General features: G+C 49.0%; 1 protein-coding gene across 1 annotated transcript in view; it reads right to left on the bottom strand.

Annotated features, from left to right (window-relative positions):
• Kcnk5 (potassium channel, subfamily K, member 5) overlaps positions 1-16,792 on the bottom strand; it is a 41,726-nt gene extending 24,934 nt beyond the window's left edge. Inside the window, exon 1 of the mRNA NM_021542.4 lies at positions 16,277-16,792. Coding sequence (NP_067517.1) covers positions 16,277-16,462 — 186 coding nt within the window. The 5' untranslated portion in view covers positions 16,463-16,792. The remainder of the gene's footprint in view (positions 1-16,276) is intronic.
• Positions 16,793-20,240: the final 3,448 nt, after the last annotated feature.

The raw sequence follows: 20,240 nt of genomic DNA on the forward strand, positions 1-20,240 counted from the left end.
CATCAGGAGATACCACCATGCCAGGGATAACATCCCAACCTGCGTTCATTTCCTTACTGGGAGGACCTATGGTAGCTACAGTTTGCAATGCTCCTACCTGCTTCCAACACTGTATGGTTAACGACCCCCAGCACCTGCTAAGCCCCACTGACTTCAAAGGAAGAAACATGGCATCTAGTAGTCTTTTCATTCCTACAGCCCTTTAGACCAGTACTGATCGTACAACTGGCACTCCCTGTTTAAATGGCCTTGGTGAACAAGTCTTTGGCTCAGAGAGGTGCAATGGCCTGGCCCAGTCACACAGCAAATGAGGCTCCCCAAACAGGCTAGTGAGTCCCACTCACTGGGCCATTCCAATGGATATAGAGCTGAGTTGAGAGTCTAGGAGAGGGGACTGGGTGTGTGTGGAAAAGCTATTAATCAGGACAACCTCCCTCTTCCTGCTACCTACCTTGGGGGTGCTGACAAGACACTCCCACACCAGCCTGCCCCACTTAGCCTGCTCAGCACTTATCCCCTTGGCAGCTCTGGAGGGGGCAGGGATGATGGGAGGGAAAGGGCATCCTTCCAAAGCCAACATTGGCAGGATGCATTCCACAGCCCAGGGGACATGAGTTTTGTTTGAACAGCAATGATAGGGAGGAATGGGCCTGTCCTTCATTCTACTCCAGGGTCTGTGGACAGGTGCCTACTTCCATCCTGCTTGGGGGATGGGGCACGGGAGCAGCACAAACCCTATAGTAGACCCAAAGCCACCCTGGCCAAAATAAACACCCATAAAGCTCTCTTCTCCCACCCAGCCCTCAGCATACTATAAGTCACCTAATTGTCCCTGGCAGGGCTGTGCCTGGAATGGCATGTGAGCCACTGGAGAAAAAGACTAAAGATTCTCTCTGGAGCACTAACCTATGTGTCCTATGTGGGGGGCAGGAGTCACTAACCCTGGGGAGGCCAAGTAGAGGTGCCTGTCCCAAGTGTGGGTCTAAGTGAGAGAGGTGACAGGCAACACTTCACAAATAAACAATGATTACACTCTCCCTCCAGCTCCTTAATTCTTTCTCATGGGGTCCTTTCTGACTGTCCCCAGGCCCACAGTCTTGCCAAAGGACAGGAGGCTGATCAGGTGCATGAAGGCTAAGGGCCCCTTGGAGGTGTTGTAAATGGGGGCAGGGAACAAGCTGGAGGTATAGGTAATGTTGACAGTTCTTGTATAACCAAGGTTTTCCTGATTTGAAAGTTTTCATGCCTAAAGTGGTAAACACACACACACACACACACACACACACACACACACACACACACACACTGTCTATTTAAGCAGGACAAGGTACCTGAAGTATCAGAATTCCAAAGAGCATTGCTCAGGGCAACTCCTGAAGCTAGGAGCAACCGGGAGGGTGGAGCAGAAGGCTGGGTAGCTCAGCTAGAGTGCTTGCCTAGCATGCATGAAGCTCTGGGTTCCATGACCAGCACCAAATGAAAATGGTCTTGGTGGTGTACATGCTTGCAATTCCAGCACTCTGCGGGGTAGAGGTTCAAAGTCATCCTTAGTTATATGGCAAGTTCAAAGTCAGCTTGGGCTGAGACTCTATTTCAAAACACACACACACACAAAAATGAAACCAAAGAGTGCTTTGTAGACTTAGCAAGTCTCTGAAAAGAGCAGCTTTGCAGCCCTCTGGCTCCAGACTTGCCTGGGTACAAGCAGATACTTAGCTGGGTAATCCAGATTATGTTATTCAACTGTGTGCAAGAATCCTTACCTCATACCATTCATCGCTGCTGTGTGCCTGCCTCTCTTTGCCACCCTTGCCAAGTCATCTGTAACAGTGGATCTCAAAGTCACCAGGCATGGTGGTAGCACATGCCTTTAATTCCAACACTCTAGAGGCCGAAGGCTCAATGAGTTCCAGGCCAGTCAGATCTTCATAGCGAGTTCAAGACCACCCAGGGCTACCATAGTGAGACCCTATCTCAAAAAGGAATTGGGACAACATAAACCTCAGAGGTCTTTGTCAAAGTGCATGCTACAGGCATGCGGGGCTGCAGAACACCTCCCATGGAAGGCTGACCTCAAGCCCCCTGTCTGCAAGGCCTACTAGGATCAGCAGAAAGAATCCTAAGATCTAAAGATCAACAGATCACCTCCCCATTCCCACCCCACCAGGCCGCTGGGAGGGAGGATTTATTGCCAGAGGCCTTGGGTGGTGACCTGGAGAGCCACTGACAGGTGTGGTAACACCTTTGACTGACTGACTGCCCTCTGAGGCCACTTTCCCCCAAAGCCTTCCCTGCCTTAATTGCTTGCCCCCCAGCTGTAATTGCTCTTCATTGCACTTCCCCACCCCTTGTAAGCACAGATGTCTTAGACAAAGTTGTGTAACTTTCTCTAAAGGGCTGGGCCTTGGCTCCAGGAGGCTGCTTAAATAACGAAGCTCTTCCAGCCTTACAGTTTTTAAGTTTTGTTGCCGGGAAAGAGAGGGGTCCTCGGTGTAAATCACCTCCTGCAACCTCCACGATGGGCAGGAGGTACCAGCCAACCAGCAGCTCTCTGGGTGCAGATTCTCGGGGAGCTGAGCCCAATGCTGGACAAAATCCTTGGGGAGTGGGTTTGGAGGTGGGAGTGGGTCTCAGTCGGAGCGCTTGTGCCCCAGGATCTAGCCTGGCCCAGAAAAACACCCTTCTTTCTGCGCCACTGGGAGCTTCCCCACTAACATTTACCTTTCTTCCACCAACGCTCATCAGCAGGGAAGCCCCGCCCCCAGATCTCAGGGAGGGCCATGTTGGGCAGGTTAGGAGAAGCGAAACATAGGAGGCTCTGCACCCCAAAATATAATCAATACCTCTGTGACTTAAAAAGCAATGTTACAAAGGCACGGGAGTGCTGCAGAGTTCTGACCCCAGAAACCAAGTCACACCTCACAGGGTCACCTGAGGCAGTAGTGAGATGGGAGACAGAGACAGGAGGATTCCCAGAAGCTCACAGTCCAGTTGGCCTGCTGCACGAAGGAGTGAACAAGACTTGTCTCTAGAAAGGTGAAAGGAAAGGATTAACCCCCAGGCTTCACGGTGGCACATGCACACTCACATACACCAACATGCACAGACACACAAGGATATCAAACATACATGTGCAGGTTTAGAAATGGGCTAAGAATTATCTCTGTGAAGAAAGGCCCACAGCCACACCTGCAAGCAGTTCTGCTCCACTGACCAAATTTGCCTCTCAACCAGAAACATCCAACCTGCAGCCCACAGGTCACATGCATCCCAGGAGAGCTATGCATCTGGCTCCACATATTTGCATATTATGTCACGTAATGCCAACAGGTTAGACATCCCTGCAAGACAGTTCTGCCACCAGCTTAGTGGCAGGCCCTTAGCTGGCCCTGGTTTCCAATCCAACAAAGGGGATGGCATGCATTTGTCTATGGAGGAGGAGGATGGAGAGGGCCCCTTCCTGTACTGGGTCCATGGAAGAGACAGAATAAAGGTGTCAAATGAATGGTTCTGCAGACTCTTGGAAAAGGCAAGGTGGAGGGAGGGTAGGGTGAGCACAAAGCCTGCATCTGCAAGCTTTTTAGAAGACTGGGTGGCGTCACCTAGGTGAGATAGGAAACACCCTGCAAACACTTCTGCTCCCTCCCTGTGTGTAGGTCAAGAGGTGGAAAGATCCAATGTGGCTGTGGTCTAGATCTGTCACACCACAGGCCCTATCAGCTAGAGAGGCACCTCCTCTCCTGCAAACAGTCCTGTCCTCACAGCTCCTCCTGGCAAGGCTCTGTAGATTAAACAAGGGCAGGGGCATACACACATACAGGTGGCCTACCCCAGCCCATCCACATTACATTTACCTTCCTCATTTCCCCAGAACACAGCCCAAAGGCATTCCTGAAGGTGCAGGAAGGACCAGGAGTAGGCACAACATCCTCAGAGATGGAGACACACATATGGTGTGTGCTCATGCTTGTGGGTCTTCACGATCAGCACGTGCTTTTTATCTGCTGTGAGACCTGGATATTTCCTTGAAAGTAGAAACCACAGCTTCTCCCTCCAACCCCAGCGCCCAGCAGAGACCTGAAGACCAGGACTTGGCGACCACAACCTGGGCATCCAGCATCCCAGGAAGAGCTTGGGGAAACATTGACACAAAGCACAGCAGGGTGGAGCTGGGGGTGAGCAAGTTTGAAGGGGCAAGGTTGGGTGGGGTTAGCAATTGTCCTAGGGTTTATAGTGCTGTGATAAAATACCACAACCAAAAGCAATTTGAGAAGGGTGGGCTATTTGACTTATACTTCTATGTCACTGTCCATCACTGAAGGAAGTCAGGGCAGGAACCTGGAGGCAGGAGCTAATGCAGAAGCCATGGAGGATGCCATTTACTGGCTTGCTCACCTAGCTTTCTAGCACACAGGACCACTCCAGGAGTGACATCACCCACAGTGAGCTGGGCCCTCCCACATCAACTGTCAATCAAGACAACGCACCAATGGCTTGTCCCCTTGTCATCTGGTGGAGGCATTTTTTTCAGTTGATGTTCTCTTTTCCCAAATGACTCTAGCTTATGTCGAGTTAACATAACACTATCTAGCACAGGAATAAACTCTTTTTATTGATTTAAAGGTTTTTTTTAATTGTGTATGGCGTGTTGGAGTCACGGCACAAATGTAGAGGTGGGAGGACAACCTTCAGGGGTCAGTTCTCTCCCAGGTTTTATCAGGCTTGAGAGGAAGCACCTAGCCCCACTGGGCCATCTCACTATTGTAAACACTGATCATTTCTTTCAAAGTCTGTGAGAGACCAAAGCCTTTACCTGGTTAAAGTCACCTCACTTTGATTTTGTAAAGGCCTGGTCTCTTCCTCATCAGACTTTCACGAGAAGGTACATGCCACTGAGAACCTGGGCACGAGGGAACATGAAGCAAGCGCTTACCTCCGCACTGAACATCTTGAGAACTGGGTCTTATCACACAAGTCTGGGGACAGGGAGATGTGCCATGTTGGGCCCTTATAACTTAAAGGCACTCCAATCCCTCTTCATAGATGGATGGACATGAGGTAATTAAATCTGGCCAAAGTCACACAGCACGAACTAATGTATAGGGTAAGACTAGGACTACAGTTATGATCAGGTTTTGTCTTCACAATGGCTCAAATAGGGGCTCCCTTTCCCCATCCTCAAGTATAGGTCAATTCAGACAATTAGAGGAGCCCAAGGTGTGCAGTCCCCGAGATGAGGCTGGTAAGATTCCAGGTGGCCTACAGGACCAGGCTCCAGGCTACACAATAGAGCCAAGCTAGTCCTTCCTTCAACTATCCTGCATAGGTTCTCACAGACTTGGGACACACATGCCCCTTTGTAGGAAGGACTTGGCTAAACAGCTGCAGTTAGATCACAGCAGGGCATGGGGGAGTGGGTGACAACAGCCAGAAGTACACAGTCCTGCCTAAATATTTCAGCAGGAAGCTTAAATATTTAGATGGGTAAGAGAAAAAAGAATGCATATTGCAAACCTAACCAAAGAGCCCTGGCCACCAAGAGAGCCCCAAGAGTGCTGATACTGTCCTGTCTCTAGGGAAGGTCCAATGTGGTCACCAACCCTGCACAGCCACCACCTAAGGAAGACAGTCCTGAGGCTATCTGGACCCAGGCTTCTCCAGGAGGAGCTTGAGACTGGAAGGGAGAAGTCACATTTTCAAGCGTTGATTATGACCATCAAGGAGTGAACTGAGTTGACTGGGAAGGAGTAGACAATGGTGGGCAGCATGAAGGAGGGCTTTCTGGGTTCCTCTTTGACACCAGTTTCTAGATTAAAAATGCATGACGAGGACTGTGGGGATGTACGGAACAAGATGCCCAGAGAAAGGGGGTACAGAGAGCAACTGATACTTAGGTTCTCTGTTGTATGGTGTAAGCCCTGATACAGTGGAGCACCACTTTTGCATCCCATGGAGGAGACAACTTGCTCTCGGTCACACCCATCAACACCCTGAATGCTTACATTACCCCTGTGCACCAAAAGGTTCTGAGACACCAAGTCTATGTGGCATATTTCCATTTCTCAGCCTCCCTCCCTCTTGCTTCTTCAACCATCAACACAGCCGAATGGACAGCAAAGTGGTTCCAAGCATGAGAACTGGGTGCCAGCCTTCATCACTCTCCCAATCACAAGGCCTCAGACATGCTGTGACCTCTGTGGTTGTATTGTTACTTTTCTTGTTGCTGTAATCAAACTCCTGACAACTTTAGGAAGATGGGCTTATTCTGCCTTTCAAAGGTCAAGAGCATATAGTCCATCACATCAGGGCACAGAAGGCACGGGCATTCTAGTCTTCCAAACTCAATCTAGAAGGCCCACTAAGCTTCTGCTTACAGCAAGCATCCTCGGGCTTCTCTAGCTTGTAGCTCCAAACTCTTATACATTCCTCATGCATACCAGCTCCAAAGACCTACAGGCCAGGTTTATCACAGAAAGGACTCCCCCTCCCCCAATTCCTGGTACCATTTCCCCTTTCTCACTGCTGTTACAAAATAACTAACAAAAACTTGAGAAAGGGAGGGTCTGCAGGGCTGGAGAGATGGCTCGATAGTTAAGAGCACTTGTTGCTTTTGCAGAGGCCCCAGGTTCAATTCCAAGAAACGGCATGGTGGCTCACAACCATCCATAAGTACAGTTCTAGATCTGAAGCCCTCTTCTGACTTCTTGACTTCTGTGGACCGGAAACCAGACAAGCATATGGCGCACATGCATGCCTGCAGGCAATATATATATATATATATATCAGATAGAAATAATTTTTTAGGGGGTCGATTTGAGCTCACTTTGAGGGTACACAGCAGGGGAGTCATGACAACAGAAGCGTGAGGCAGCTGTTTCTATTGTGTCCTTTGTCAGGAAGCAGAGGTGAATGCTGGAGTTCAGCTTGCTTTTGCCTTTTTCTTCAGTCAGGACCCCAATGTGATGCTGTTGCCTATATTCAGAGGTGTCTTCCCAGATCAGCTGAACCTTTCTGGAAACACTCTTAGATACACCCAGAGGTGTGTTGCCATGGCAACTCGACAGTGAAGACCATCACGGTGGTCTCTTCTATTTTGCTGCTGCTTGCTTTTCTGTGAGGTGATGATGGCACCTGGCCAAGGACATTCTTAGTAACAGTCTCCCCCTGGCCCATGCCTGTGTGCTCCAGTCACCAGCTCTACTAACTAACCATGGGCAAGACCAAGGCTTAGTTGACAGTGGGCCTCAGCCCTTTACTTTACCGTGTACATCCAGAACAGCAGTAAGTCCCAGCCCATAGTTCTAGAGATACAGAAAATGGGCCAGTCCCTTGCCTAGCATAGCAAGCAGGAGCCCACAGTATGCTCACAGGCCTGCTACCCACACCCACTCGCCACCCTTTCTTCCTTACATTGGAGAAGAGAAACCCATGTGTCCATGATGCACTACTGGATATTCCAGGTACGCTCACTAACACCAACCTGCTGGTGGCTCCTTGTTGTTCCCCCTGCAGACCAGGGTTCCCTGAGGATAGAGGCTGGGGTTGTTTGTTTGTTTGTTTTGTTTCTTCAGAGTCTGATTTCCCCAGAGAAAGGGTTCTTGCGCAGACTTCTGGAAATGGCAAGTGAAACTTCCAAGGCCCTGCAACCGTGTCCTCCCCTCTGGCCTCCACCATCTGTCACCCATCACTCGGCACGTCAGTCTGCATTTCCCCTCACTCTGCCACCCCCAGAGCAATTTCCTCTCCCCAGCAAGACTGAGCTCAAGGGCTCAAGACCCTCCAGTTGTTTTTTGGTTTTTTTTTTTTTTTTTGAGGCTTCCTGCACAGAAAAGCTGGCCAGCAAGAGAAGCCCCCCACACCACCCGCCCATTGGGGTTTTTGGTTACTTAAGGATTGGAGTTAAGTCTCACAAAAGGCTTCAAGAAGAACTTTGGTATCCTGTCCTTTTCCACAAGAGGACATGAAGGACGGCTGGGAAAGGTAGCCTGGAATGGAGTGTCTGGGTAGACCATCCCAGACCCTGACCTACACAGGAAAAGAGGCACCTTAATGAGGTCTGAGGTGAAGAAGGGGCTAAAGACTATGAGCTTCTGGGAAAAGCCACACTCCCATTTCACCAGAAGCTGAAAGGAAGGAGGCGTCCTTATCAGAACACTCACAGAGTGAGTGGCTCGGCCTACGGAAATTTAATTTCAGTCAGAATATTCCACTGTTTGCAAGTTGTAAATGGCTGTGAAGAAGGAGGGAACTTTCTGTAATGTTATCCACTTCCCCTCTTGAAAATGGCAAACATTTGATGGAGTTCAAATTCCTTGGCTACACTCACAAGGCTCTGTCATCTGACCCTCACCTCTCTGGCCTGTGGCTGCACCTCAAGCACCATGGTGCTAAATTATACCTCTCTGGGGGCTTTGGAAGGGGAAGACCCACGCCATCCTTCCCCACCCACTTTCATGTTGAAAATATTCCATCGAGGGGCTGGAGAGCTGGCTCAACGGTCGAGTGCACTGGCTGCTCTTCCAGAAGGACTAGGGTTTAAGTCCCAGCAGCCACGTAGCACCCCACAACCATCTGCAACTCCAGCCAAGGGATGCAAGGCCCTCTGCTGCCTTCCTTATTCACTACACACACATGATGCACAGACATACATGCAGTTAAAATGCCCGTATACATACAAAAAAAAAAAGACAGTAAAACCGAATATTCAGTTGACAGTTGGGATGTGGCTTGGCGAGAGTGCATTTGCTTAGCATATGCCAGACCTGAGGTTCCATTCTCATCACAGCAAAACTAGAATGCAAATAAACTGGGCTGATATAGGCCCAGATGCTCCAGGAGCGCATTATATGGCAGGACTATTTTTAACTGTTTAAAGGACCTCCATACAGTTTTCCAACGGCGGTGCCATGCTACACATCAAAAGACAAACGCTGCATGATTTCATCTACCCAACAGATTTGAGGGCAGCAACTTCATAAACACGAGCATAACGGTGGTTTCTAGTGACTGGGTGAGAAGGTGGGGAGAGGTGCTGATTAGTGGGAAGTTTCGGTTCTACAAAAAGCAAGGGTTAGCAACTCAGATCTGAGTCACAACAGTGAGAACCTCGTTAGCACTGGATGATGCTCAAACCTGCTGAAGATAGTACATTTGACTTTTTTTAACATTTACTTTTCTTTATTTTTTAATTACATGTGTATGTATGTGTCTGTGTGTGTGTCTGTCTGTCTGTCTGTCTGGGTGGAGGTGAGTGCACATCACATGAATGCAGGTGTCCTTGAAAGCTAGGAAGTAAGGTATCAGCGCCACGTCAGCGCTGGGGGCTGAACTTGGCTCCTCTACAAGAACAAGACTTGCTCTTAATTGCTGAAGCAGCTCTCCAGACTCCATATTTGTTTTTTATAACTAAAAAAATATCCGCGGCCAGCTTCATCTACAGAGTCCTACAAGTTCCAGGACAGCCAGGGCTACATTAAGAAACCCTGCCTTAGCCGGGCACGCCTTTAATCCCAGCACTCGGGAGGCAGAGACAAGCGGATTTCTGAGTTCAAGGCCAGCCTGGTCTACAAAGTGAGTTCCAGGACAGCCAGGGCTATACAGAGAAACCCTGTCTCGAAAAAAGCCAAAAAGAAAAAATATAAAGAAACCCCGCCTTAAAAAAACTAAAAACAAATAAAAAATAAATTCAGGCTGAGAAAGCACCTCACTCGGTGTGGTACACGTGTCTAGCATGTGCTAAGACCTTGTGCACTAAGCTAGCCCTAACATTAAATGCTCTAGGAGGGTCTTCTTGGGCCACCGAAATGGCTGGGTGGGTAAAGACACTTGCTGCCAAGACTGACAGCCTGGGTTTCATCCCGGGGACTCACCACATGGCAGAAGAACAGAGTCAACTTGTGTCCTCTGACCTCAACCACGTGGCCACAGTGTGTGTGTGCTTTCCCCCCACCCCCCACACACTAATGTACAAGGTTTTGTTTTGGTTTGTTTGTTTGTTTGTTTTTTGAGACAGAGTTTCTTTGGGTAGCCCTGGCTACACAAATCCTGGAAGTCACTCTGTAGACCAGGCTGGCCTCAAACTCAGAGATACCTCCTCCTACTTCCGCTTCCTGAGTGCTGGGATTAAAGGCGTGCACCACCACCACCCCTACAAGTCTTTTGGATTCTTTACAGTTTAGAAGTTCACTATGTCTGTGCACGCGGCACTCCATACAGTCCTGAATAGGGTGGCCATCCTTTTCTCTGAAAATCTAAAGCACTCCAAGTCAAACCCTTCTGACTAAGCACTAACGGGACATCCCAAGTGGAAAAGTCTATACTTGACCTCACGATGAACCACAACGCAGGTACACTACAGTCCATAGAAACCACTCTCAGGGTGTTTGTACCTGTTGTACATGAAACAAGACTTTTGTGGTGTGATTCAGGCCCTGTCCTCGAGCTGCTCTTGTGGCTGCAGACACTCCAAATGCATGAAAACCCAAATCACTTCAGACCCTGTGCAGGACTGAGCAGGGGCAGGGTGGAATGGTCACAGACAAGTCCGAGGGTCTCAGCAAACAATGGAAGACACAGATCTCTCCCCGTGCTTCCTGATGGTTACCCACCTCACTTCTGTCTGGAGCGTCCCTGCTGCACCCCAGTTCTGGCCATCGTCTTACATCACCCCAATATAAAGACACTCCTAGGGGTTCTTTCTCAGAAGCCTAGCTCTCTGCTCCCCAAAGTTTTCATTTCCCTTCCCTCCTGTACACCCCCTACCACTAAACACAAACTCACCGAATACAGAGGCTGAGACCAACTTGACAGCAAACCCCTAAGTTCAAGATGAAGGCCTTTGTTTGGCCCCAGGTCAGGGCCAGCCAAGCATGATGTGCAAAACCAAGGAACTGAGTTTCTTTTAAACACCAGTCTATAAATAGGCGAAACCCCAGGAAAATACTTAGAGGTGACAATCACCACCTCCTGCAAACTTTCAAGCTCTCAGTGCATGCGAATTTCTCCCCAGATGGTTCGCCATGACTGTGTCATCTAACCATGCTAATGCTCCACTAAACCTCCCAAGAGAGCTTAGTAACAGTTCACTTTAACTGGTAAAGCTCTAACCAGCACAAGTTTACTAAGGCAGACCTTTTGAGGTAGTGTTGGTGTTTTTGTTGGTGTGGGGCTTTTCTTGTTTGCTTGGTTTTTTTTTTTTTCAGTCTTCAACTTAAGTGTAGCTTTTTGTTTGTTTTTTGGTTTGGTTTGGTTTGGTTTTTCGAGAAAGGGTTTCTTTGTGTAACCACCCTGGCTGTCCTGGAACTCACTCTGTAGACCAGGCTGGCCTCGAACTCAGAAATCTGCCTGCCTCTGCCTCCCAAGGACTGGGATTAAAGGCGTGTGCCACCATTGCCCGGCAACTTAGGTGTAACTTAAGAAAAGCCAAACCATTAGAAATGGTTGTCCTTTAATGGCTCAGCTGGAGACAGAGGCAGGCTGATCTCCCAGTTCAGGCCAGCCTGGTCTGCAGAGTGAGTTCCAGGACAGCCAGAGCTACACAGAGAAACCCTTTCTCAAAGAGGAAGGAAGGAAGGAAGGAAGGAAGGAAGGAAGGAAGGAAGGAAGGAAGGAAGGAAGGAAGGAAGGAAGGATGGATAAAGGGCGGGTTGTCTTCCTTTTAAAAAAACAAATTTGCCCACTTCGAAGCTCTGCAGTTCTAGACTGTGAGAATTCAAGCAGGGTTAGATCAAGGCTCAAAAGACCTAATGACTCTTTTACCAAAGGTGGGTGAGACCAGTGAGCCTCACAGTGTCCACCTTGGCTTGAAACAAAGTGAGTGCTCGTATTAACCCTCTGTTCCCCTGAACTGGGCTCAGAGAAGTTTTTCTCTAAACCTTTCAATATTCTTCGCTTTGAACATTTTGTTCTGAAGTCATTAAACAGTCCACAGTTTTGTTTTTTCATAAATTTGGCGGAGGGTTGGTGTTAGAACAGATGTCAGAATTTCAAAACTGGGATGTATTTAAGGGTTTAACCATGAAAGGAGTTATACCAGGGAGCTGGAGAGATGGCTCAGTGGTTAAGAGCACTGACTGTTCTTCCTAAGGTCCTGAGTTCAAATCCCAGCAACCACATGGTGGCTCATAACCATCCATAATGAGATCTGATGCCCTCTTCTGGTGTGTCTGAATACTGCTACAGTGTCTTACATATAACAATAAATAAATTTAAAAAAAAGAAAGGAGGTATACCCAAAATCCCCTAGAATGTGGTGAGAAGCTGGGAGGGGGTTCAGGGAACGCCAGGGCTCACTTTGGGATACCAGGGCAGAAAAGAAGGCCTGTTGCCCTATCCCAGTCTCAGAAGACAGTGGGACATATGATCCCATCAAGAAGCTTGTTGACCCTTCCTAGGCTAAGAGAGGACACCCCACAAAGTTAAGACTCTCTCCCCCCACTATTCTCTATTCTCCACTCTGACCTGACCTCCTGAGACGCCTCTGTATGAAGGCATAACACTGTTTGTTTAACCTTCTACCTAAAAGACTTAGATGAATTGTCAGCCTGTCAATTTAACTCAGTCCTCAGCTTTCCGGGAGGGAGAAGAAAGAGGGACTTCTAAAAACAGCTGTGCAGAACTGAAGGGTGTACACACAGCTTCAGTGACGGAGACAGTGCCGAGTCAATCAGGCAGCCACACTGGAGAAGACTGTGTGCCTGTTCCAAGGGAAACAAAAAATAGAATTTCCCAGCAGTCCAAAGTCAAGCTGAACCAATTAACTCAGGTCACTTAGAGACAGCAAGTCTCCTGCGGTGGGCTGGCAAAGGTGGATATTGCTGTAGGGGAACCCCCAAGACTGGAGCTGTTGCCCTTGTGGCCACTTTAACTTCCCTGGGTGTCAGTTGCCTTATCTTAAAGCATGAGGTCACCATAAAGCACCTGAAATAAGCAGGTAAAGTACTTGGCAGGACGCCGTCCGCAGAGAGCACTCCATAAAACTCAGAAAATGCTAGCGGCAAGAGCTCCCTGCTTCTTCTATTCATACCCTCTTACCGGGAGCCCTACCAAACTGCTCATTTTGCAGATGAGGATATTAAGGCTAAGGTAAGTTAACTGGTTTGATGAGGAAATGCCCCAGCCAGGAAGCACTAACAGCTTATGCCTCTGCACAGAAGAATAATGTTAACCACAGTGCTCAGCACAGTAGATGCACTCACTATACATGCCAATTTCACTTGCTGGGTTTAAAAAAAAAAGAGGAAAATACATAAACAGCTAGAATAGCCAGCCACCCAAAAATCTGGTAATGCCAAACAGCAAGGCACATGCCTATAATCTCGCATCCAGGGGGCTGAGGCAGGGTGCTTAAGAGTTCAAAGGCAGCTTTCACCTCGTACCAGGACCCTGTCTCAATCCCTAAAATCAGTGGAGCATATGCATCTTTATTTAACCCCCAAGCTTGGGAGGCAGAAGTAGACGGATCTCTGTGAGTACATTCTATGCACGGAACCAATTCCAGGACAGACAGAGCTACATAGGGAGACCCTGCTTTCATAAATAAATAAATAACCAAATAAACAGATTCATTAATGGCAACTAATGTAAGAGCTGCAGATGTGTCTCAGTGGGTAGAGTGTTTGCCCTGGGTTCCATGCCCAACACTGCATTCACAGTGGGGGTACCATACATAAGAGCTGAAGGTTGAAGGATCAGGAGTTCAAGGTCACCCTCAGATACACAGTGAGTTCCGGGCCAGCCAGAGCTACCTGAGACCCTGCCTTAAAAACAAACAGCTCTAACAATAAGGTGCAGTTTGTTACTTCAGTGGGAGTTCAGACGGTTTTGAAGGCAAGAACAGCCAGGGGGTCCTGGGTTGGATACAGGGCACTTGAAAGGCAGCCTGTGTGGCACAGCTCAACCACAGCCTAAGTAGGGGAGGGAAGGGCTACGTCCTTTTTTTCTGTGCTTTTGACTCTACAGCCACGGTTTGCAGCAGTAAGCCCATCCCCCCCCCCCCCAAGCTTAGCTACCTCCTGCTCCCACCCCAGGAATTTTCAACTAAGGGGCTTTGTGATGACCAGGGTTAAAACCCAGAACCTCAGGTGGAAAATACCCAGGCAGCCGAATGAGAAGGAAGATTTTGGAGTTTTCATTTTTTCCTTAAACCAATTTCCTGAGGCCTGAGGCAGCGCCCCAAGTCACAGATCAGAAAGCCGAGAGAGGCAGATTTTTGCAGATTAAGCTGAGGCTGGCAAATGCTTTCATTGGTCCATTTTCATTTCTTGGGTTTTTTCCTTTGAAAAGAGGGAACTTGCCCAGTTGACAAGGTTGTTCTTTTTTTCACTGGGGAGGGTGTGTGTGACAGACTGTCCTTGTTCATTCAAGCAAGCATCTAGAATCTTCTCCAAATCACACTGGCCTGATGTTGCTCAAATTCTTTTTTCTAAAAGTTACCTGTCCACTTTGGGGGTGGAGGTACTGCTGACAGACAAGACCTTAAAATAAAGGGCATTTTGTTTTTTCAAACACCCTACAGAAACCACTTGACCTGTAAAGCCACCGCACCAGATGTACCAGGCTGCATAGCCCCTAAACACTGCCCCCACCCCTTCTCCTTGGGTTTTGAAGTTTATTTTCCCACATTTAGCCTTGAATTCTTTCCTTCCTTCCCCTGCCACGGAGGAGGAGGAGCAGCAGGGAGGGGAGACTTCGAGGGCAGCTGGAGACTTATCATCCTCTCCTCCCCCTCCCCTAAACAAAGCCCCCAGAGCAAACTACACACACACACACACACACACACACACACACACACACACACACAAAACTCTCCTCCAGAGATCCTGTCAGGGCTATCACAAACTGACCACCTTCTTCCTCCTCAGCACACCCAGATGCAGCAGACGGGTATGTGGATCTTTCCAGAACCCCCTGGAAGAACAGCTGTCTTTTGAAACTCACCACTAGCATCACTATCACGTAACCTTCCACGCCCAGCCCCTAAACATAGGGGACAGGTCTACTCAAAAGCAACAACACACCTAGTGGTGTAAACCTGCTGAGGGCAACTCTCTGATGAGCCCATGATCTCTCGGGCACCTAAAATGTTTCTGTGAATGTCCATCTGAAATTAGGAGGTAGTACCAATAGGATGTGTTTAGGTTTTCTCAGTTGTCAATGGTACAATAGTTCAGGGCAGGACAAGGATGAAGACAGGTTTGTTCCCATTTGACAAAACAGGTAAATGAGGCTGGAAAGTGAGAGGCATGAGACAAGTGGAAAGAAGTGGGGGCTGATGTCGATCAGATCTATAATGATTTGAACAGTCTACCCCTGCTCCAGTTTAATCCTACCATTATTGTTAGAAGGCCAGGAACAGGATGGATGGATGCTTGGGGCTGAGCCCTCAAGAAACAGAGAAGAACCTCTGACCCTAAGTTGGCTCAAGGTTCCAGTTGAGATGGTCAGCCAAGTTTACCATGGTGAGGTCAATGGTCTACTGGGTGTGTGCATTCTCAGATAAGTGACTCCACAAGCTAACATCAGGGAAACATCCCCTCACCCACACTATCCTCGCTCCCTAAAAGGGCACTACCTGAATTTGGGTGTTCGTTTGTGCAACCTGCTGTTTTGACAAAGCTTAATTCCGAGTCCTTGAGGGATGGCTCAGCTTGCTAAGACTTCATGGAAGCCTGGGACCGTCCCGAACATTCCAGCCACAGACCTTCCTCCGAGGCACTTAGGATATGTCCGAGCTCCCTGCCCCACTCAAAGTGCAGCAACTGGCGGGTGTGTTTTTGCTCACACCAGGTCTGGGGGCCCTCTGCTGTATTCAAGTTTAGAAAGGTCGAGCGGGCGCGGCAACGGCCCTGGAGCGGGAGGTGGTGACGCGAGGGGTGGCACCCGGCTCTGCTCCCGGACTCCGGGAGCGTCTCCAAGGAAAGATAAACTCCTTTATCCGCCCCACAGCCTCCCTCCAAAGAGGGAGGCACCCGCACACCCACACTAAGCCACCGCGGGGCCCAGTTCATCCTGGAGTCAACCCCAAGTTCTCTCGGAACTTACTAGGTACTGACCAAGTCTGCGCGCGTGGGGGAATCTCCCTGTCCCTAGACGAAAGACACAGATCTTTGCGACCTGACACCTGATGAGGCATTTTCTCCCGCCACCCAGGGACTTCTGGTTGGGACTGGGGGGTGGGGGGTCGTCTTAAACTGTAGGAGGGAGTATCCCCTTCAATACCGCTATAGTCCCAACAGCTTCAGATGCATGTGGAGGATTCTGGCGACCGACGGCTCACCTGTAGGATCTTGTCCAGTCCCTCCTGACTCAGGCACGGAAACTCCTTGAGTAGATGCAGTTTCTGTGTATAGTAGTTTTTCTTGGCCTCCTTCCAGTGTGGCTCCTCCAGCACTTCGAAGATCGCTGCCCCGATGGCCAGGTAGAATATGATGGCCGAGGTGAGTAAAGGACCCCGGTCCACCATGACTCTGGAATGGCCACCTCCTGGAGAAAGAGTCCCCTAATTCCAGCAGCTCCGGGTTCACTCGTCCTGCAGCCCTGGACACAGCTGTTTGAATTTGGAGCTCCGCATGCGCAGTGCCCGGTACCCCCGCGCGCCGCTCCCGGGACAGTTGCTTGGCCAAGTTGGCTCCCTGAACGCGGGGAACTGCGTGGATCACGTTCTCACAGGCCAGGGTGAGCGCACATCAAAAGGGGGTTGGGGCCACCCCAATCTCTCGATCCTGAAGGGTAGGGTGAAACTCAGGACCCACACCAGCAGACACGTGTGCCGCCTCTGCGCGCGCGACAGTACGCCCAGCGCGCCTCCGCAGGGCTCTTTAAGCAGCTCTCAGCCCGCCCGCTCGCGCCAGACCCTGAAAGGGGTGGAGTCCATTCGGAACCCGCCCCTGGCCCCGCCCAGCGCGCCTGAAGTCATTACACCAAACACCGGGTTCTCCAAGCTCCAGGCCAAGGCTTCATGGCCCCACCAGACTTCCAGGAGCCACACAGTCGCGGGATTTGCGGTCTGCGGGACTCCAGTTGCGTATTAGAAATCGATATAATTCGCTAAAACGGTCATGCACCTTACTGCTGAGGTCAGAAATACATTGCCAGTGTTACTATCACATCCAGATGTTTCCCCAATTATTCCTGGGGCTCACACACTTACTTATCTGACCCGAGTAAGGAGATTGGATCTGAATTAGGATTACTGGGAATTAATCCCAACCACAAATGGGTGAAGAACCCATCCCAGGTCATCTGTGTTCGCGACACTTCTGAGAGAGGCGACAGACAGCCACACCCACATTACAAGGACCTCTTCCTTACTCCCAAGCCTGCTTAAAATTACAACACCACTTCCCCCTTACCCACCCCAGCTGGAATATCTACTGGAGAGACTAGAAATGCTTTCCACTCGGTGATGCATTTATCCACAGGCCTGTTAATAGCGATAAACACTCAGACCAGGTGTGGTGGTAGTGTGCACATTTAGTCCCAACTAGAGAGGTATACCAACTTTGTCTACATAGGGAGTTCTAGGCCAGCCAGGCTACACAGTAAAACCTTCTCTCAAAAATAAACAAATACTTGATAATAGGCAGAAGATGTGAATACATCTGTCAAAACTCGTCTGAGTTACTCCTCACTCTGCTTGCTTCTCTGAGCATTTATAAACCCTGGGCAGACGACATGTTTTTGTATCGTAATCGGGGGTTTGTCGTTAGATCTACTTTCCAGGAAAGAAATGGAAGCTAGGCAGAGCCATTTGGGCAGCCTCCACTGTCTCAAGTCAGGGGTGCTGACTTGTGTGCCAGAGCCACAGCCTGCCCCTGACCTCTGTGGCAGCAGATGCAACAGAGGCCAGAGTCCCTGGCACTACCCCCTCCCCAGGGCCTTTTCCTTCTGTGGGTGATTAATCGTCACAGGCCGAGAGTTGCAAGAAGGTTGTCTGTGGCTCTTGAAATCTTGCTGCATCTGCAGAGCTAAGGATGGCTCCACACTGCTGATCAGTCAATCATTTAGATAGGGTCTCCCTGTGTAGCTCTGGTTATCCTGGACCTCGCTATGTAAACCAAGCTGACTTTGAACTCACAAAGATCCACTCCCTACACTTCCCAAGTGCTGGAATTAAAGACATGGCCACCACCTCTGGCCTTCAATTGTTTGTAGCTCTTGTTTGAAGATTGTGAACATGCCCTGAGGGAGAAGTCTGAGCAGGAAACCGAGAAAACTCAGGTTTCTAGGGCAGGAGAGATGGCTTGTCAGTTAAGAGACTGACAGCCCTGTCTCGAAAAACCAAAAAAAAAAAAAAAAAAAAAAACAGAGAGAGACTGACAGCTATTACAGAGGACAGAGTCTCATTTTCCCTGTAACTCCAGTTCCAGAGTATCCAATGCCTCTTCTGAGCTCTGTGAGCACACACACACACACATAATATATGTATATATGAAAATTCAGGCTTTCTAACTTTGTGTCCCAGTGCCTGCTTCCTTCCTCAGGGTACTTCCATACAAGGCTTGCCCTGGGCCAGGCCGCAGGATGATGCTTTTCCACTACACAGCAGCAGGCCTCGTTGCCTGCCCTAAACAGATTTTTCTCTACCTTTCTGTAACACCTTCTCTCTCCAATATTCCCGATGTGGTCTGAACCCCAATCTCACAGCCTTCAACTGGCTGTGGGGGCCACCAGACTTCTGTCCCAAGCATGCCCAGACCTTTTCATGGCTGGAGCTCACCCCCCTAGTTATAAGGTCGGGGGCTGCATGGGGTGTGAACACTTCAATCAACATGTGGAAAGCAGCGGTTAGGCGATCGATCACATGATTCTCCTGAAAATTCTCTGCCATTTCACTTCCCTGGCAGCTGAACTCTTCCTGGGAAGGAAAGGGGCCTCTCTCCCCTTATTTCCACTTCACTGCCTCACAAAACACACTGAAGCATACAGTAAGATGAATTGATCTTTATTCAAAGTGCTCTCTCTCTCTCTCTTTCTCTCAGTATATGCATGCATGGAGGTCAGAGGTCAGCCTCAAGTGCCATTCCTTAGGTATTCTCCACTTATTTTGTTTATTTTTATTTATGTGTCAGCGTGGGCCTTTGTGAGTGTATGTGCAGCATGTGTGTGCAGGAGCCCATGGAAGCCAGAAAGGGCACTGGATTCCCTGGAACAGGCAGTTGTAACCTCCATGTAGATGCTAGGAACTGAACTCAGTTCCTCCGCAAGAGGCCCCAGCTTCACTCTTTGAGACAGGCCCCGGCTGCCCTGAAGCTGGAGGACTGGGTTAGGCTGGCTGGACAATAGGCCCCAGAGACCATCCTCTCCAGACTCCTCAGCACTGGAATTCAATATCTAACTACTTCCTGCTCCTCATCTAGCCATGGGACCTGGGCACTGAGCTCTGTGCCTTATGTGTGTGCGCACGCATTTCTCAGATTCAAATCTATTTCTCCAGCTCCATTATTCAAAATGGTTTTATTTTTAGTTTCTCTGTCCTTCCCTTCTGTCTCTCTGTCTCCTGTTACTTTTTCCTTTCTGGCTTTATCTGTACTGTGTCCAGGATGCTGTCTGTCCATCTTCATCTGTAGCATCAACCTGACCTTTCTGTATCTCCCCACACCCTTTTTCTTAGCTCTCTCTTCTCCTGCCTCTCCTCTCTTGTTTGTCTCCTTCCAACTGGACTGTATTCCTTCTCTATTTCCCTCTCCCTAGTCTCATATTTGGATCACTCTTCCCCCAGGAGATCAGGAGCAGACACAGCTACATGAACACTGCTTACATGAACTATGTCTATCCTCGAAACGGTAGGGCACCCAGTAGGGGCTTTTGTCAATATCGACATGTCTAAATAAAAAAGAACAGGTAAAGGAAAAGTCTGTATTTGGGGGTAGAATGATTATGTATTTTAAATTTTTGTTTAAGTTGTATTAATTTTATTTGTTGATGTGTGTGTGTGCATGCATGCGTGTGCAGGTGCTTGTGTGTATATATGCATGTTTTATGAATGTGCATGCAGACATACTTGCTACCAAGTTTGAGACCACCAGAAAAAGGTCTCTAGACTCCACTTAGATTATGATTTGCCAAATTTATTAAAACTGCCCACAGGGCCACAGTCTCTAAGCCAAATCCGAGATGTGCCAGGAGAAGGGAGGAGGGATGTGTTTTTAAAGGCAAGAACTCCATGAAGACCTTGAGTATCTGCAAGGGCAGGTTACAGAAGCCAAAATCAGGAGTCAGTCACACCATAACAAGAAGAT

Source organism: Mus musculus, chromosome 14 (genome assembly GCF_000001635.26).
Source record: "Mus musculus strain C57BL/6J chromosome 14, GRCm38.p6 C57BL/6J".
NCBI classification, from domain to species: domain Eukaryota; kingdom Metazoa; phylum Chordata; class Mammalia; order Rodentia; family Muridae; genus Mus; species Mus musculus.